Genomic DNA, 19566 nt, shown 5'->3' with positions numbered 1-19566 from the left:
CTCACACACTGTCCTATACACATGCACACATCAACACTCACACTCACCAATACTCACACACACACACTCACTCTAATACTCTCACGCAAAACCCAATATTCACATATGCCTAAATATTCACACATACCCCAATACTCACACAAACCCCAATATTCACATGCCCCAATCTTCACACACATCCCAATACTTATACACATCCCAATACTCACACACACTCCAATATTCACACACCCCCCCAATACTCACACATCCCAATACTCACACACCCCAATACTCACACACCCCAATACTCACACACACCCCAATATTCAAATACCCCAATACACACACCCCAATACTCACGCTTACCAATACTTACACACCCCAATACTCACACACCCAATATTCTATCACTCTCCAAACTCATGCACACACCAATACTCTCACACACCCCAATACTCACATATACCCCAATACTCACACATGCTAATACTAACGCACACCCCAATACACGCGCACCCCACTACTCATACCCACCAATATTCTCTCACACATACAAAGACACACACACTCTAATACTCTCATACACCCCAATATTCAAATATGCCCCAATATTCGCACAGACCTCAATACTCACACAAACCCCAATATTCACATACCCCAATATTTACACACAACCCATGAATCACACAAACCCCAATATTCACACACCCCAAATTTCAACACACACTCCAAATTTCACCCTCCCAATACTCACACACACCCTAATACTCACAAACACCCCAATACTCACACACACCCCAATACTCTCTCATGCCTCAATACTCACACACGCTCCAATATTCACATACATCCCAAAATAACACACACCCCAACACTCTTGCACATCCTAATACTCTCGCATACCCCAATACTTACACACACCCCAATACTCGTACACACCCCAATACTCGTACACACCCCAATACTCACACACACCCCAATGCTCTTACACACCCCAATACTCACACACACCCCAATACTCACGCATGCCAATACTCACCCACACCCCAATACTCTCACACCTCAATACTCACACACACCTGAATACTCTTGCACGCTCTAATACTCACACACAAAACCCAATACTCACACACACCGAAATACTCACACGCACCCCAATGCTCACACACACCCCAATACTCTCACACCTCAATACTCATGCACACTCCAATACTCATACACACCCCAATATGTTTGCATGCTCCAATCCTCACACACATACCCCAATACTCACACGCACCGAAATACTCACATGCACCCCAATGCTCACACACACTCCAATACTCACTCATGCCAATACTCACGCACACCCCAATACTCACCCACACCCCAATACTCTCACACCTCAATACTCATGCACACTCCAATACTCATACACACCCCAATACGTTTGCATGCTCCAATACTCACACACATACCCCAATACTCACACGCACCCCAATACTCACACACACCCCAATACTCACATATGCCAATACTCATGCACGCTGATACTAACGCACACTCCAATACTCACACATGCCCCAATACTCGTACCCACTCCAACACTCTCACAGTCCAGTACTCACACACACCCCAATACTGTCACACACTCTAATTCTCACATGCACATCCCAGTACTCACACACACCCCAATACTCTCACACACCCCAATATTCACACACATCCCAATACTCACACACATCCCAATATTCACACACATCCCAATACTTACACACATTCCAATACTCACACACATCCCAATATTCACACACGCCCCACTACTCTCATGCACCCCCCAAATTTCACACACATCCTAGTACACAAATACACCTCAATATTCATGCACACGCCAATACTCTCACACAAACTCCAATACTCACAAACATCCTAATACTCACAAACACCCCAATACGCACACATCCTCCAATACTCACACATCCTCCAATACTCACACATCCTCCAATACTCACACATCCTCCAATACTCACACATCCTCCAATACTCACACATCCTCCAATACTCACACATCCTCCAATACTCATAAACACCCCAATATCCATGCACAACCCAATGCTCATGCACATCTCAACACTCACACCCACCAATACTCTCTCTCTCACACGCACATGCAAACGCACACAGGCTTGAAGCATGGCACTCCAACCGGAACTCAATCCATAAACTTATTGAACTGGACCCCATTTACAAACCACTCAGATACATAACTGGATGTACTGGAAAACAGAGACACATAAATACCAGGTGGGACAGACCATCAGCGCTTCACCAGAGGCACACTGATGATGTCACCTTGTGAGGTGATGAAATGTCTGCAGAAAAACACATTCACTTGGTGAAGGAATCTACAACCTCAGAGACACACACATACACAAATTAATGCTCCAGCATTCAACAGCACACACACACACACACACACACACACGCACACACACACACACACACACACACACACACACACACACACACATGCTCAGAAACAGACGTGCATATACTCCATTTTACAATTTTCTTGGAATTTTTTTCAGACAATGCTACTGGAGCGAATTCATGTCCAACAACAACCAAATGGTGAGGGATCGTTTAATGTCTTCTACCAGATGCTGGCTGGCTTGGAGCGATCTCTCAGGTAGAGTGTCAGTTTGACTCGGGAAGTTGTACAGAATGCACTGAGCCCGCTCTCTGTAGGTGTAAAGACAGTAACAGGTGTATAAACAGTAAAGGTATGTGTACAGATAGTAACAGTATGTCTATGTACAGAAACGGTAGGTGTATAGACAGTAATGTTAGGTGTACGGATAGTAACAGTAGGTGTATAGACAGCAACAGTAGGTGTACAGAAAGTAACAGTGGGTATATAGACAGTAACAGTGGGTATATGGACAGTAACAGTAGGTGTATAGACAGTAACAGTGGGTATATAGACAGTAACAGTAGGTATATGGACAGTAACAGTAGGTGTATAGACAGTAACAGTGGGTATACGGACAGTAACAGTAGGTGTATAGACAGTAACAGTTGGCATATAGACAGTAACAGTGGGTATATGGAAAGTAACAGTAGGTGTATAGACAGTAACAGTGGGTATATAGACAGTAGCAGTGGGTATATGGACAGTAACAGTGGGTATATGGAAAGTAACAGTAGGTGTATAGACAGTAACAGTGGGTATATAGACAGTAACAGTAGGTGTATAGACAGTAACAGTGAGTATATGGACAGTAACAGTGGGTATATGGAAAGTAACAGTAGGTGTATAGACAGTAACAGTAGGTGTATAGACAGTAACAGTAGGCGTATGGACAGTAACAGTAGGTGTATAGACAGTAACAGTAGGTGTATAGACAGTAACAGTGGGTATATGGACAGTAACAGTAGGTGTATAGACAGTAACAGTGGGTATACGGACAGTAACAGTGGGTATATAGACAGTAACAGTGGGTATATGGACAGTAACAGTGGGTATATAGACAGTAACAGTAGGTATATAGACAGTAACAGTAGGTGTATAGACAGTAACAGTGGGTATACGGACAGTAACAGTGGGTATATAGACAGTAACAGTGGGTATATGGACAGTAACAGTAGGTGTATAGACAGTAACAGTAGGTATATAGACAGTAACAGTAGGTGTATAGACAGTAACAGTGGGTATACGGACAGTAACAGTGGGCATATAGAGAGTAACAGTGGGTATATGGACAGTAACAGTGGGTATATGGAAAGTAACAGTAGGTGTATAGACAGTAAAAGTGGGTATATAGACAGTAACAGTAGGTGTATAGACAGTAACAGTGAGTATATGGACAGTAACAGTGGGTATATGGACAGTAACAGTAGGTGTATAGACAGTAACAGTAGGCGTATGGACAGTAACAGTAGGTGTATAGACAGAAACAGTGGGTATACGGACAGTAACAGTAGGTGTATAGACAGTAACAGTGGGTATACGGACAGTAACAGTGGGTATATAGAGAGTAACAGTGGGTATATGGACAGTAACAGTGGGTATATAGACAGTAACAGTAGGTGTATAGACAGTAACAGTGAGTGTATAGACAGTAACAGTAGGTGTATGGACAGTAACAGTAGGTGTATAGACAGTAACAGTGGGTATATAGACAGTAACAGTAGGTGTATAGACAGTAACAGTAGGTGTATAGACAGTAACAGTGGGTATATGGACAGTAACAGTAGGTGTATGGACAGTAACAGTGGGTATATAGACAGTAACAGTGGGTATGTAGACAGTAACAGTGGGTATATGGACAGTAACAGTAGGTGTATAGACAGTAACAGTGGGTATACGGACAGTAACAGTGGGTATATAGACAGTAACAGTGGGTATATAGACAGTAACAGTGAGTGTATAGACAGTAACAGTGGGTGTATAGACAGTAACAGTGGGTATACGGACAGTAACAGTGGGTATATAGACAGTAACAGTGGGTAAAAGGACAGTAACAGTAGGTGTATAGACAGTAACAGTAGGTGTATAGACAGTAACAGTGGGTATACGGACAGTAACAGTGGGTATATAGACAGTAACAGTGGGTATATAGACAGTAACAGTGAGTGTATAGACAGTAACAGTAGGTGTATGGACAGTAACAGTAGGTGTATAGATAGTAACAGTGGGTATATAGACAGTAACAGTAGGTGTATAGACAGTAACAGTGGGTATATAGACAGCAACAGTAGGTGTATAGACAGTAACAGTGGGTATATAGACAGTAACAGTAGGTGTATAGACAGTAACAGTAGGTGTATAGACAGTAACAGTGGGTGTATAGACAGTAACAGTAGGTATATGGACAGTAACAGTAGGTGTATGGACAGTAACAGTGGGTATATAGACAGTAACAGTAGGTATATGGACAGTAACAGTAGGTGTATAGACAGTAACAGTAGGTGTATAGACAGTAACAGTGGGTATATGGACAGTAACAGTAGGTGTATAGACAGTAACAGTGGGTATATAGACAGTAACAGTCGGTGTATAGACAGTAACAGTAGGTGTATAGACAGTAACAGTGGGCATATAGACAGTAACAGTAGGTGTATAGACAGTAACAGTAGGTGTATAGACTGTAACAGTGGGTATATGGACAGTAACAGTAGGTGTATAGACAGTAACAGTAGGTGTATAGACAGTAACAGTGGGTATATAGACAGTAACAGTAGGTGTATGGACAGTAACAGTGGGTATATGGACAGTAACAGTAGGTGTATAGACAGTAACAGCAGATGTATAGACAGTAACAGTGGGTATATAGTCAGTAACAGTAGGTGAACGGACAGTAACAGTGGGTATATAGACAGTAACAGTAGGTGTATGGACAGTAACAGTGAGTGTATAGACAGTAACAGTAGGTGTATGGACAGTAACAGTAGGTGTATAGACAGTAACAGTAGGTGTATAGACAGTAACAGTGGGTATATGGACAGTAACAGTAGGTGTATGGACAGTAACAGTGGGTATATAGACAGTAACAGTGGGTATATAGACAGTAACAGTGGGTATATGGACAGTAACAGTAGGTGTATAGACAGTAACAGTAGGTATACGGACAGTAACAGTGGGTATATAGACAGTAACAGTGGGTATATAGACAGTAACAGTGAGTGTATAGACAGTAACAGTAGGTGTATAGACAGTAACAGTGGGTATACGGACAGTAACAGTGGGTATATAGACAGTAACAGTGGGTATATGGACAGTAACAGTAGGTGTATGGACAGTAACAGTAGGTGTATAGACAGTAACAGTAGGTGTACAGAAAGTAACAGTGGGTATATAGACAGTAACAGTGGGTATATGGACAGTAACAGTAGGTGTATAGACAGTAACAGTGGGTATATAGACAGTAACAGTAGGTATATGGACAGTAACAGTAGGTGTATAGACAGTAACAGTGGGTATACGGACAGTAACAGTAGGTGTATAGACAGTAACAGTTGGCATATAGACAGTAACAGTGGGTATATGGAAAGTAACAGTAGGTGTATAGACAGTAACAGTGGGTATATAGACAGTAACAGTGGGTATATGGACAGTAACAGTGGGTATATGGAAAGTAACAGTAGGTGTATAGACAGTAACAGTGGGTATATAGACAGTAACAGTAGGTGTATAGACAGTAACAGTGAGTATATGGACAGTAACAGTGGGTATATGGACAGTAACAGTGGGTATATGGAAAGTAACAGTGGGTATATGGAAAGTAACAGTAGGTGTATAGACAGTAACAGTAGGTGTATAGACAGTAACAGTAGGTGTATAGACAGTAACAGTGGGTATATGGACAGTAACAGTAGGTGTATAGACAGTAACAGTGGGTATACGGACAGTAACAGTGGGTATATAGACAGTAACAGTGGGTATATGGACAGTAACAGTGGGTATATAGACAGTAACAGTAGGTATATAGACAGTAACAGTAGGTGTATAGACAGTAACAGTGGGTATACGGACAGTAACAGTGGGTATATAGAAAGTAACAGTGGGTATATGGACAGTAACAGTAGGTGTATAGACAGTAACAGTAGGTATATAGACAGTAACAGTAGGTGTATAGACAGTAACAGTGGGTATACGGACAGTAACAGTGGGCATATAGAGAGTAACAGTGGGTATATGGACAGTAACAGTGGGTATATGGAAAGTAACAGTAGGTGTATAGACAGTAACAGTGGGTATATAGACAGTAACAGTAGGTGTATAGACAGTAACAGTGAGTATATGGACAGTAACAGTGGGTATATGGACAGTAACAGTAGGTGTATAGACAGTAACAGTAGGCGTATGGACAGTAACAGTAGGTGTATAGACAGAAACAGTGGGTATACGGACAGTAACAGTAGGTGTATAGACAGTAACAGTGGGTATACGGACAGTAACAGTGGGTATATAGAGAGTAACAGTGGGTATATGGACAGTAACAGTGGGTATATAGACAGTAACAGTAGGTGTATAGACAGTAACAGTGAGTGTATAGACAGTAACAGTAGGTGTATGGACAGTAACAGTAGGTGTATAGACAGTAACAGTGGGTATATAGACAGTAACAGTAGGTGTATAGACAGTAAAAGTAGGTGTATAGACAGTAACAGTGGGTATATGGACAGTAACAGTAGGTGTATGGACAGTAACAGTGGGTATATAGACAGTAACAGTGGGTATATAGACAGTAACAGTGGGTATATGGACAGTAACAGTAGGTGTATAGACAGTAACAGTGGGTATACGGACAGTAACAGTGGGTATATAGACAGTAACAGTGAGTGTATAGACAGTAACAGTAGGTGTATAGACAGTAACAGTGGGTATACGGACAGTAACAGTGGGTATATAGACAGTAACAGTGGGTATATGGACAGTAACAGTAGGTGTATAGACCGTAACAGTAGGTGTATAGACAGTAACAGTGGGTATACGGACAGTAACAGTGGGTATATAGACAGTAACAGTGGGTATATAGACAGTAACAGTGAGTGTATAGACAGTAACAGTAGTTGTATGGACAGTAACAGTAGGTGTATAGACAGTAACAGTGGGTATATAGACAGTAACAGTAGGTGTATAGACAGTAACAGTAGGTGTATAGACAGTAACAGTGGGTATATAGACAGCAACAGTAGGTGTATAGACAGTAACAGTGGGTATATAGACAGTAACAGTAGGTGTATAGACAGTAACAGTAGGTGTATAGACAGTAACAGTGGGTGTATAGACAGTAACAGTAGGTATATGGACAGTAACAGTAGGTGTATGGACAGTAACAGTGGGTATATAGACAGTAACAGTAGGTGTATAGACAGTAACAGGAGGTGTACAGACAGTAACAGTAGGTGTATAGACAGTAACAGTGGGTATATAGACAGTAACAGTAGGTGTATAGACAGTAACAGTAGGTGTATAGACAGTAACAGTGGGTATATAGACAGTAACAGTAGGTGTATAGACAGTAACAGTAGGTGTATAGACTGTAACAGTGGGTATATGGACAGTAACAGTAGGTGTATAGACAGTAACAGTGGGTATATAGACAGTAACAGTAGGTGTATGGACAGTAACAGTGGGTATATGGACAGTAACAGTAGGTGTATAGACAGTAACAGTAGGTGTATAGACAGTAACAGTGGGTATATAGACAGTAACAGTAGGTGTACGGACAGTAACAGTGGGTATATAGACAGTAACAGTAGGTGTATGTACAGTAACAGTAGGTGTATAGACAGTAACAGTGGGTATATAGACAGTAACAGTAGGTGTATAGACAGTAACAGTGGGTATATGGACAGTAACAGTAGGTGTATAGACAGTAACAGTGGGTATATAGACAGTAACAGTGGGTATATGGACAGTAACAGTGGGTATATAGACAGTAACAGTAGGTGTATAGACAGTAACAGTGAGTGTATAGACAGTAACAGTAGGTGTATGGACAGTAACAGTAGGTGTATAGACAGTAACAGTGGGTATATAGACAGTAACAGTAGGTGTATAGACAGTAACAGTAGGTGTATAGACAGTAACAGTGGGTATATGGACAGTAACAGTAGGTGTATGGACAGTAACAGGGGGTATATAGACAGTAACAGTGGGTATATAGACAGTAACAGTGGGTATATGGACAGTAACAGTAGGTGTATAGACAGTAACAGTGGGTATACGGACAGTAACAGTGGGTATATAGACAGTAACAGTGGGTATATAGACAGTAACAGTGAGTGTATAGACAGTAACAGTAGGTGTATAGACAGTAACAGTGGGTATACGGACAGTAACAGTGGGTATATAGACAGTAACAGTGGGCATATGGACAGTAACAGTAGGTGTATGGACAGTAACAGTAGGTGTACAGACAGTAACAGTGGGAATACGGACAGTAACAGTGGGTATATAGACAGTAACAGTGGGTATATAGACAGTAACAGTGAGTGTATAGACAGTAACAGTAGGTGTATGGACAGTAACAGTAGGTGTATAGACAGTAACAGTGGGTATATAGACAGTAACAGTAGGTGTATCGACAGTAACAGTAGGTGTATAGACAGTAACAGTGGGTATATAGACAGCAACAGTAGGTGTATAGACAGTAACAGTGGGTATATAGACAGTAACAGTAGGTGTATAGACAGTAACAGTAGGTGTATAGACAGTAACAGTGGGAGTATAGACAGTAACAGTAGGTATATGGACAGTAACAGTAGGTGTATGGACAGTAACAGTGGGTATATAGACAGTAACAGTAGGTATATGGACAGTAACAGTAGGTGTATAGACAGTAACAGTAGGTGTATAGACAGTAACAGTGGGTATATGGACAGTAACAGTAGGTGTATAGACAGTAACAGTGGGTATATAGACAGTAACAGTAGGTGTATAGACAGTAACAGTAGGTGTACAGACAGTAACAGTAGGTGTATAGACAGTAACAGTGGGTATATAGACAGTAACAGTAGGTGTATAGACAGTAACAGTGGGTATATAGACAGTAACAGTAGGTGTATAGACAGTAACAGTAGGTGTATAGACTGTAACAGTGGGTATATGGACAGTAACAGTAGGTGTATAGACAGTAACAGTAGGTGTATAGACAGTAACAGTGGGTATATAGACAGTAACAGTAGGTGTATGGACAGTAACAGTGGGTATATGGACAGTAACAGTAGGTGTATAGACAGTAACAGTAGGTGTATAGACAGTAACAGTGGGTATACAGACAGTAACAGTAGGTGTACGGACAGTAACAGTGGGTATATAGACAGTAACAGTAGGTATATGGACAGTAACAGTAGGTGTATAGACAGTAACAGTGGGTATATAGACAGTAACAGTAGGCATATGGACAGTAACAGTGGGTATATAGACAGTAACAGTCGGTATATGGACAGTAACAGTAGGTGTATAGACAGTAACAGTGGGTATATAGACAGTAACAGTAGGTATATGGACAGTAACAGTAGGTGTATAGACAGTAACAGTGGGTATATGGACAGTAACAGTAGGTATATGGACAGTAACAGTGGGTATATGGACAGTAACAGTAGGTGTATAGACAGTAACAGTGGGTATATAGACAGTATCAGTAGGCATATGGACAGTAACAGTGGGTATACGGACAGTAACAGTAGGTATATGGACAGGAATGGTAGGTTTATAGACAGTAACAGTGGGTATATAGGCAGTAACTGTGGGCATTTGGACAGGAATTGTAGGTGTATGGACAGTAACAGTCAGTTTATGGACAGTAATGGTAAGTATATGGACCGTAACAATAGATGTATGGGCAGTAACAGTGTGTGTATAGACAGTAACGGTGGGTGTACGGACAGTAACAGTTGGTTTATCTACAGTAACGATAGTTGTATGGACAGTAATGGTAGGTGTAAGGATGGTAACATTGGGTGTATGGACAGTAACAGTAGGTGTATAGACAGTAACAGTGAGTGTATAGACAGTAACAGTAGGTGTATGGACAGTAACAGTAGGTGTATAGACAGTAACAGTGGGTATATAGACAGCAACAGTAGGTGTATAGACAGTAACAGTGGGTATATGGACAGTAACAGTGGGTATATGGACAGTAACAGTAGGTGTTTAGACAGTAACAGTGGGTATATAGACAGTAACAGTGGGCATTTAGACAGTAACAGTAGGTGTAGAGACAGTAACAGTAGGTGTACAGACAGTAACAGTAGGTATATAGACAGTAACAGTGGGTATATGGACAGTAACAGTAGGTGTATAGACAGTAACAGTAGGTGTACAGACAGTAACAGTAGGTATATGGACAGTAACAGTGGGTATATGGACAGTAACAGTAGGTGTATAGACAGTAACAGTGAGTGTATAGACAGTAACAGTAGGTGTACAGATAGTAACAGTGAGTGTATGGACAGTAACAGTAGGTGTATAGACAGTAACAGTGGGTATATAGACAGTAACAGTAGGTGTATAGACAGTAACAGTGAGTGTATAGACAGTAACAGTGGGTATATAGACAGTAACAGTAGGTGTATAGACAGTAACAGTGAGTGTATAGACAGTAACAGTAGGCGTATGGACAGTAACAGTAGGTGTATAGACAGTAACAGCGGGTATATAGACAGTAACAGTAGGTGTATAGACAGTAACAGTGAGTGTATAGACAGTAACAGTAGGTGTATAGACAGTAACAGTGGGTATATAGACAGCAACAGTAGGTGTATAGACAGTAACTGTGGGTATATGGACAGTAACTGTAGGAGTATAGACAGTAACAGTGGGTATATAGACAGTAACAGTAGGTGTATAGACAGTAACAATGGGTATATAGACAGTAACAGTAGGTGTATAGACAGTAACAGTAGGTGTACAGACAGTAACAGTAGGTGTATATACAGTAACAGTAGGTATATAGACAGTAACAGTGGGTATCTAGACAGTAACAGTAGGTGTATAGACAGTAACAGTGGGTATATAGACAGTAACAGTAGGTGTATAGACAGTAACAGTAGGTATATGGACAGTAACAGTGGGTATATGGACAGTAACAGTAGGTATATAGACAGTAACAGTGGGTATATAGACAGTAACAGTAGGTGTATAGACAGTAACAGTGGGTATACGGACAGTAACAGTAGTGTACGGACAGTAACAGTGGGTATACGGACAGTAACAGTAGGTGTATAGACAGTAACAGTAGGTGTATAGACAGTAACAGTGGGTATATAGACAGTAACAGTAGGTATATGGACAGTAAGAGTAGGTGTATAGACAGTAACAGTGGGTGTATAGACAGTAACAGTAGGTATATGGAAGTAAGAGTAGGTGTATAGACAGTAACAGTAGGTATATAGACAGTAACAGTAGGTGTATAGACAGTAACAGTAGGTATATGGACAGTAAGAGTAGGTGTATAGACAGTAACAGTAGGTGTATAGACAGTAACAGTAGGTATATAGACAGCAACAGTAGGTGTATAGACAGTAACAGTGGGTATATGGACAGTAAGAGTAGGTGTATAGACAGTAACAGTAGGTGTATAGACAGTAACAGTAGGTATATAGACAGCAACAGTAGGTGTATAGACAGTAACAGTGGGTATACGGACAGTAACAGTAGGTGTACGGACAGTAACAGTGGGTATACGGACAGTAACAGTAGGTGTATAGACAGTAACAGTAGGTAAATGGACAGTAAGAGTAGGTGTATAGACAGTAACAGGGGGTATATAGACAGTAACAGTAGGTATATGGACAGTAAGAGTAGGTATATAGACAGTAACAGTGGGTGTATAGACAGTAACAGGGGGTATATAGACAGTAACAGTAGGTATATGGACAGTAACAGTGGGTATACGGACAGTAACAGTAGGTATATGGACAGGAATGGTAGGTGTATAGACAGTAACAGTAGGTATATGGACAGTAACAGTAGGTGTATAGACAGTAACAGTTAGTTTATGGACAGTAATGGTAAGTATATGGACCGTAACAATAGATGTATGGGCAGTAACAGTGGGTAATGTACGGACAGTAACAGTTGGTTTATCTACAATAACGATAGTTGTATGGACAGTAATGGTAGGTGTAAGGATGGTAACATTGGGTGTATGGACCGTAACAGTAGGTGTATAGACAGTAACGGTGAGTGTATAGACAGTAATAGTAGGTGTATGGACAGTAACAGTAGGTGTATAGACAGTAACAGTGGGTATATAGACAGTAACAGTGAGTGTATAGACAGTAACAGTAGGTGTATAGACAGTAACAGTGGGTATATGGACAGTAACAGTAGGTGTATAGACAGTAACAGTAGGTGTATAGACAGTAACAGTGGGTATATGGACAGTAACAGTAGGTGTATAGACAGTAACAGTAGGTGTATAAACAGTAACAGTGGGTATATGGACAGTAACAGTAGGTGTATAGACAGTAACAGTGGGTATATAGACAGTAACAGTAGGTATATGGACAGTAACAGTGGGTATATAGACAGTAACAGTAGGTGTATAGACAGTAACAATGGGTATATAGACAGTAACAGTAGGTGTATAGACAGTAACAGTAGGTGTATAGACAGTAACAGTAGGTATATGGACAGTAACAGTGGGTATATAGACAGTAACAGTAGGTGTATAGACAGTAACAGAGGGTATATAGACAGTAACAGTAGGTGTATAGACAGTAACAGTAGGTGTATAGACAGTAACAGTGGGTATATAGACAGTAACAGTGGGTGTATAGACTGTAACAGTGAGTATATGGACAGCAACAGTAGGTGTATAGACAGTAACAGTGGGTATATAGACAGTAACAGTAGGTGTATAGACAGTAACAGTAGGTGTATAGACAGTAACAGTGAGTATATGGACAGCAACAGTAGGTGTATCGACAGTAACAGTGGGTATATGGACAGTAACAGTGAGTGTATAGACAGTAACAGTAGGTGTATAGACAGTAACAGTGGGTGTATAGACAGTAACAGTGAGTATATGGACAGCAACAGCAGGTGTATAGACAGTAACAGTGGGTATATGGACAGTAACAGTAGGTGTATAGACAGTAACAGTGGGTATATAGACAGTAACAGTAGGTGTATAGACAGTAACAGTGGGTATATAGACAGTAACAGTGAGTGTATAGACAGTAACAGTAGGTGTATAGACAGTAAAAGTGGGTGTATAGACAGTAACAGTGAGTATATGGACAGCAACAGTAGGTGTATAGACAGTAACAGTGGGGTATATGGACAGAAACAGTAGGTGTATGGACAGTAACAGTAGGTATATAGACAGTAACAGTAGGTGTATAGACAGTAACAGTAGGTGTATAGACAGTAACAGTGGGTATATGGACAGTAACAGTAGGTGTATAGACAGTAACAGTGGGTATATAGACAGTAACAGTAGGTGTATAGACAGTAACAGTGGGTATATAGACAGTAACAGTGAGTGTATAGACAGTAACAGTAGGTGTATAGACAGTAACAGTGGGTGTATAGACAGTAACAGTGAGTATATGGACAGCAACAGTAGGTGTATAGACAGTAACAGTGGGTATATGGACAGAAAGAGTAGGTGTATGGACAGTAACAGTAGGTATATAGACAGTAACAGTAGGTGTATAGACAGTAACAGTAGGTGTACAGACAGTAACAGTAGGTATATGGACAGTAACAGTGGCTATATAGATAGTAACAGTAGGTGTATAGACAGTAACAGTGGGTATATAGACAGTAACAGTGGGTATATAGACAGTAACAGTAGGTGTATAGACAGTAACAGTAGGTGTTTAGACAGTAACAGTAGGTGTATAGACAGCAACAGTAGGTGTATAGACAGTAACAGTGGGTATATAGACAGTAACAGTAGGTGTATAGACAGTAACAGTGGGTATATGGACAGCAACAGTAGGTGTATTGACAGTAACAGTGGGTATATGGACAGTAACAGTAGGTGTATAGACAGTAACAGTAGGTATATAGACAGTAACAGTAGGTGTATAGACAGTAACAGTAGGTGTATAGACAGTAACAGTGGGTATATAGACAGTAACAGTAGGTGTATAGACAGTAACAGTGGGTATATGGACAGTAACAGTAGGTGTATAGACAGTAACAGTAGGTGTATAGACAGTAACAGTGGGTATATGGACAGTAACAATAGGTGTATAGACAGTAACAGTGGGTATATAGACAGTAACAGTAGGTGTATAGACAGTAACAGTAGGTATATAGACAGTAACAGTAGGTGTATAGACAGCAACAGTAGGTGTATAGACATTAACAGTGGGTATATGGACAATAACAGTAGGTGTATAGACAGTAACAGTGGGTATATAGACAGTAACAGTAGGTGTATAGACAGTAACAGTAGGTGTATAGACAGTAACAGTGGGTATATGGACAGTAACAATAGGTGTATGTCCAGTAACAGTAGGTGTATAGACAGTAACAGTGGGTATATAGACAGTAACAGTAGGTGTATAGACAGCAACAGTAGGTGTATAGACAGTAACAGTGGGTATATAGACAGTAACAGTAGGTGTATAGACAGTAACAGTAGGTATATAGTCAGTAACAGTAGGTGTATAGACAGCAACAGTAGGTGTATAGACAGTAACAGTGGGTATATGGACAATAACAGTAGGTGTATAGACAGTAACAGTGGGTATATAGACAGTAACAGTAGGTGTATAGACAGTAACAGTAGGTTACAGACAGCAACAGTAGGTGTATAGACAGTAACAGTGGGTATATGGACAATAACTGTAGGTGTATAGACAGTAACAGTGAGTGTATAGACAGTAACAGTGGGTATATAGACAGTAACAGTAGGTGTATAGACAGTAACAGTAGGTATATAGACAGTAACAGTAGGTATATAGACAGTAACAGTGGGCATATAGACAGTAACAGTAGGTGTATAGACAGTAACAGTAGGTGTACAGACAGTAACAGTAGGTATATGGACAGTAACAGTGGGTATATGGACAGTAACAGTAGGTGTATAGACAGTAACAGTGGGTATATAGACAGTAACAGTAGGTGTATAGACAGTAACAGAGGGTATATAGACAGTAACAGTAGGTGTATAGACAGTAACAGTGGGTATATAGACAGTAACAGTGAGAGTATAGACAGTAACAGTAGGTGTATAGACAGTAACAGTGGGTATATAGATTGTAACAGTAGGTGTATAGACAGTAACAGTGGGTATATAGACAGTAACAGTAGGTGTATAGACAGTAACAGTAGGTGTATAGACAGTAACAGTGGGTATATAGACAGCAACAGTAGGTGTATAGACAGTAACAGTAGGTGTATAGACAGTAACAGTAGGTGTATAGACAGTAACAGTGGGTATATAGACAGTAACAGTAGGTGTATAGACAGTAAGAGTAGGTGTATAGACAGTAACAGTGGGTATATGGACAGTAACAGTAGGTGTACGGACAGTAACAGTGAGTATATAGACAGTAACAGTGGGTATATAGACAGTAACAGTGGGTATATGGACAGTAACAGTAGATGTATAGACAGTAACAGTGGGTATACGGACAGTAACAGTGGGTATATAGACAGTAACAGTGGGTATATAGACAGTAACAGTGAGTGTATAGACAGTAACAGTAGGTGTATAGACAGTAACAGTGGGTATACGGACAGTAACAGTGGGTATATAGACAGTAACAGTGGGTATATGGACAGTAACAGTAGGTGTATAGACAGTAACAGTAGGTGTATAGACAGTAACAGTGGGTATACGGACAGTAACAGTGGGTATATAGACAGTAACAGTGGGTATATAGACAGTAACAGTGAGTGTATAGACAGTAACAGTAGGTGTATGGACAGTAACAGTAGGTGTATAGACAGTAACAGTGGGTATATAGACAGTAACAGTAGGTGTATAGACAGTAACAGTAGGTGTATAGACAGTAACAGTGGGTATATAGACAGCAACAGTAGGTGTATAGACAGTAACAGTGGGTATATAGACAGTAACAGTAGGTGTATAGACAGTAACAGTGGGTGTATAGACAGTAACAGTAGGTATATGGACAGTAACAGTAGGTGTATGGACAGTAACAGTGGGTATATAGACAGTAACAGTAGGTATATGGACAGTAACAGTAGGTGTATAGACAGTAACAGTAGGTGTGTAGACAGTAACAGTGGGTATATGGACAGTAACAGTAGGTGTATAGACAGTAACAGTGGGTATATAGACAGTAACAGTAGGTGTATAGACAGTAAGAGTAGGTGTACAGACAGTAACAGTAGGTGTATAGACAGTAACTGTGGGTATATAGACAGTAACAGTAGGTGTATAGACAGTAACAGTAGGTGTATAGACAGTACCAGTGGGTATATAGACAGTAACAGTAGGTGTATAGACAGTACCAGTAGGTGTATAGAGTGTAACAGTGGGTATATGGACAGTAACAGTAGGTGTATAGACAGTAACAGTAGGTGTATAGACAGTAACAGTGGGTATATAGACAGTAACAGTAGGTGTATGGACAGTAACAGTGGGTATATGGACAGTAACAGTAGGTGTATAGACAGTAACAGTAGGTGTATAGACAGTAACAGTGGGTATACAGACAGTAACAGTAGGTGTACGGACAGTGACAGTGGGTATATAGACAGTAACAGTAGGTATATGGACAGTAATAGTAGGTGTATAGACAGTTACAGTGGGTATATAGACAGTAACAGTAGGTGTATGGACAGTAACAGTGGGTATATAGACAGTAACATTAGGTATATGGACAGTAACAGTAGGTGTATAGACAGTAACAGTGGGTATATAGACAGTAACAGTAGGTATATGGACAGTAACAGTGGGTATATGGACAGTAACAGTAGGTATATGGACAGTAAGAGTGGGTATATGGACAGTAACAGTAGGTGTATAGACAGTAACAGTGGGTATATAGACAGTATCAGTAGGCATATGGACAGTAACAGTGGGTATACGGACAGTAACAGTAGGTATATGGACAGGAATGGTAGGTGTATAGACAGTAACAGTGGGTATATAGGCAGTAACAGTGGGTATTTGGACAGGAATGGTAGGTTTATGGACAGTAACAGTCAGTTTATGGACAGTAATGGTAAGTATATGGACCGTAACAATAGATGTATGGGCAGTAACAGTGTGTGTATAGACAGTAACGGTGGGTGTACGGACAGTAACAGTTGGTTTATCTACAGTAACGATAGTTGTATGGACAGTAATGGTAGGTGTAAGGATGGTAACATTGGGTGTATGGACCGTAACAGTAGGTGTATAGACAGTAACAGTGAGTGTATAGACAGTAACAGTAGGTGTATGGACAGTAACAGTAGGTGTATAGACAGTAACAGTGGGTATATAGAAAGTAACAGTAGGTGTATAGACAGTAACAGTGAGTGTATAGACAGTAACAGTAGATGTATAGACAGTACCAGTGGGTATATAGACAGCAACAGTAGGTGTATAGACAGTAACAGTGGGTATATGGACAGTAACAGTGGGTATATGGACAGTAACAGTAGGTGTTTAGACAGTAACAGTGGGTATATAGACAGTAACAGTAGGTATATAGACAGTAACAGTGGACATTTAGACAGTAACAGTAGGTGTATAGACAGTAACAGTAGGTGTACAGACAGTAACAGTAGGTATATGGACAGTAACAGTGGGTATATGGACAGTAACAGTAGGTGTATAGACAGTAACAGTGGGTATATAGACAGTAACAGTAGGTGTATAGACAGTAACAGTGAGTGTATAGACAGTAACAGTAGGTGTACAGACAGTAACAGTGAGTGTATGGACAGTAACAGTAGGTTTATAGACAGTAACAGTGGGTATATAGACAGTAACAGTAGGTGTATAGACAGTAACAGTGAGTGTATAGACAGTAACAGTGGGTATATAGACAGTAACAGTAGGTGTATAGACAGTAACAGTGAGTGTATAGACAGTAACAGTAGGCGTATGGACAGTAACAGTAGGTGTATAGACAGTAACAGTGGGTATATAGACAGTAACAGTGAGTGTATAGACAGTAACAGTAGGTGTATAGACAGTAACAGTGGGTATATGGACAGTAACAGTAGGTGTATAGACAGTAACAGTAGGTGTATAGACAGTAACAGTGGGTATATGGACAGTAACAGTAGGTGTATAGACAGTAACAGTAGGTGTATAAACAGTAACAGTGGGTATATGGACAGTAACAGTAGGTGTATAGACAGTAACAGTGGGTATATAGACAGTAACAGTAGGTATATGGACAGTAACAGTGGGTATATAGACAGTAACAGTAGGTGTATAGACAGTAACAGTGGGTATATAGACAGTAACAGTCGGTGTGTAGACAGTAACAGTAGGTATATGGACAGTAACAGTGGGTATATAGACAGTAACAGTAGGTGTATAGACAGTAACAGTAGGTGTGTAGACAGTAACAGTGGGTATATGGACAGTAACAGTAGGTGTATAGACAGTAACAGTGGGTATATAGACAGTAACAGTAGGTGTATAGACAGTAAGAGTAGGTGTACAGACAGTAACAGTAGGTGTATAGACAGTAACAGTGGGTATATAGACAGTAACAGTAGGTGTATAGACAGTAACAGTAGGTGTATAGACAGTACCAGTGGGTATATAGACAGTAACAGTAGGTGTATAGACAGTAACAGTAGGTGTATAGACTGTAACAGTGGGTATATGGACAGTAACAGTAGGTGTATAGACAGTAACAGTAGGTGTATAGACAGTAACAGTGGGTATATAGACAGTAACAGTAGGTGTATGGACAGTAACAGTGGGTATATGGACAGTAACAGTAGGTGTATAGACAGTAACAGTAGGTGTATAGACAGTAACAGTGGGTATACAGACAGTAACAGTAGGTGTACGGACAGTGACAGTGGGTATATAGACAGTAACAGTAGGTATATGGACAGTAATAGTAGGTGTATAGACAGTTACAGTGGGTATATAGACAGTAACAGTAGGTGTATGGACAGTAACAGTGGGTATATAGACAGTAACA

The 19566-nt window shown here is 40.4% G+C and overlaps 1 protein-coding gene across 6 annotated transcripts in view; it reads left to right on the top strand.

Moving 5' to 3' along the window:
• Nucleotides 1-19566, top strand: part of LOC140488098 (unconventional myosin-XVIIIb-like) — a 483418-nt gene that overhangs the window by 147232 nt on the left and 316620 nt on the right. For all 6 annotated transcript variants that reach the window (XM_072587853.1, XM_072587851.1, XM_072587852.1 and 3 more), the window contains one exon: nt 2550-2650. In XM_072587853.1, coding sequence (XP_072443954.1) covers nt 2550-2650 — 101 coding nt within the window. The remainder of the gene's footprint in view (nt 1-2549; nt 2651-19566) is intronic.

The sequence above is a fragment of the Chiloscyllium punctatum genome, chromosome 17 (genome assembly GCF_047496795.1).
Source record: "Chiloscyllium punctatum isolate Juve2018m chromosome 17, sChiPun1.3, whole genome shotgun sequence".
Lineage (NCBI taxonomy): Eukaryota > Metazoa > Chordata > Chondrichthyes > Orectolobiformes > Hemiscylliidae > Chiloscyllium > Chiloscyllium punctatum.
Note: the sequence above shows the minus strand (reverse complement) of the source record. Positions and strands in the feature narration are given on the sequence as shown.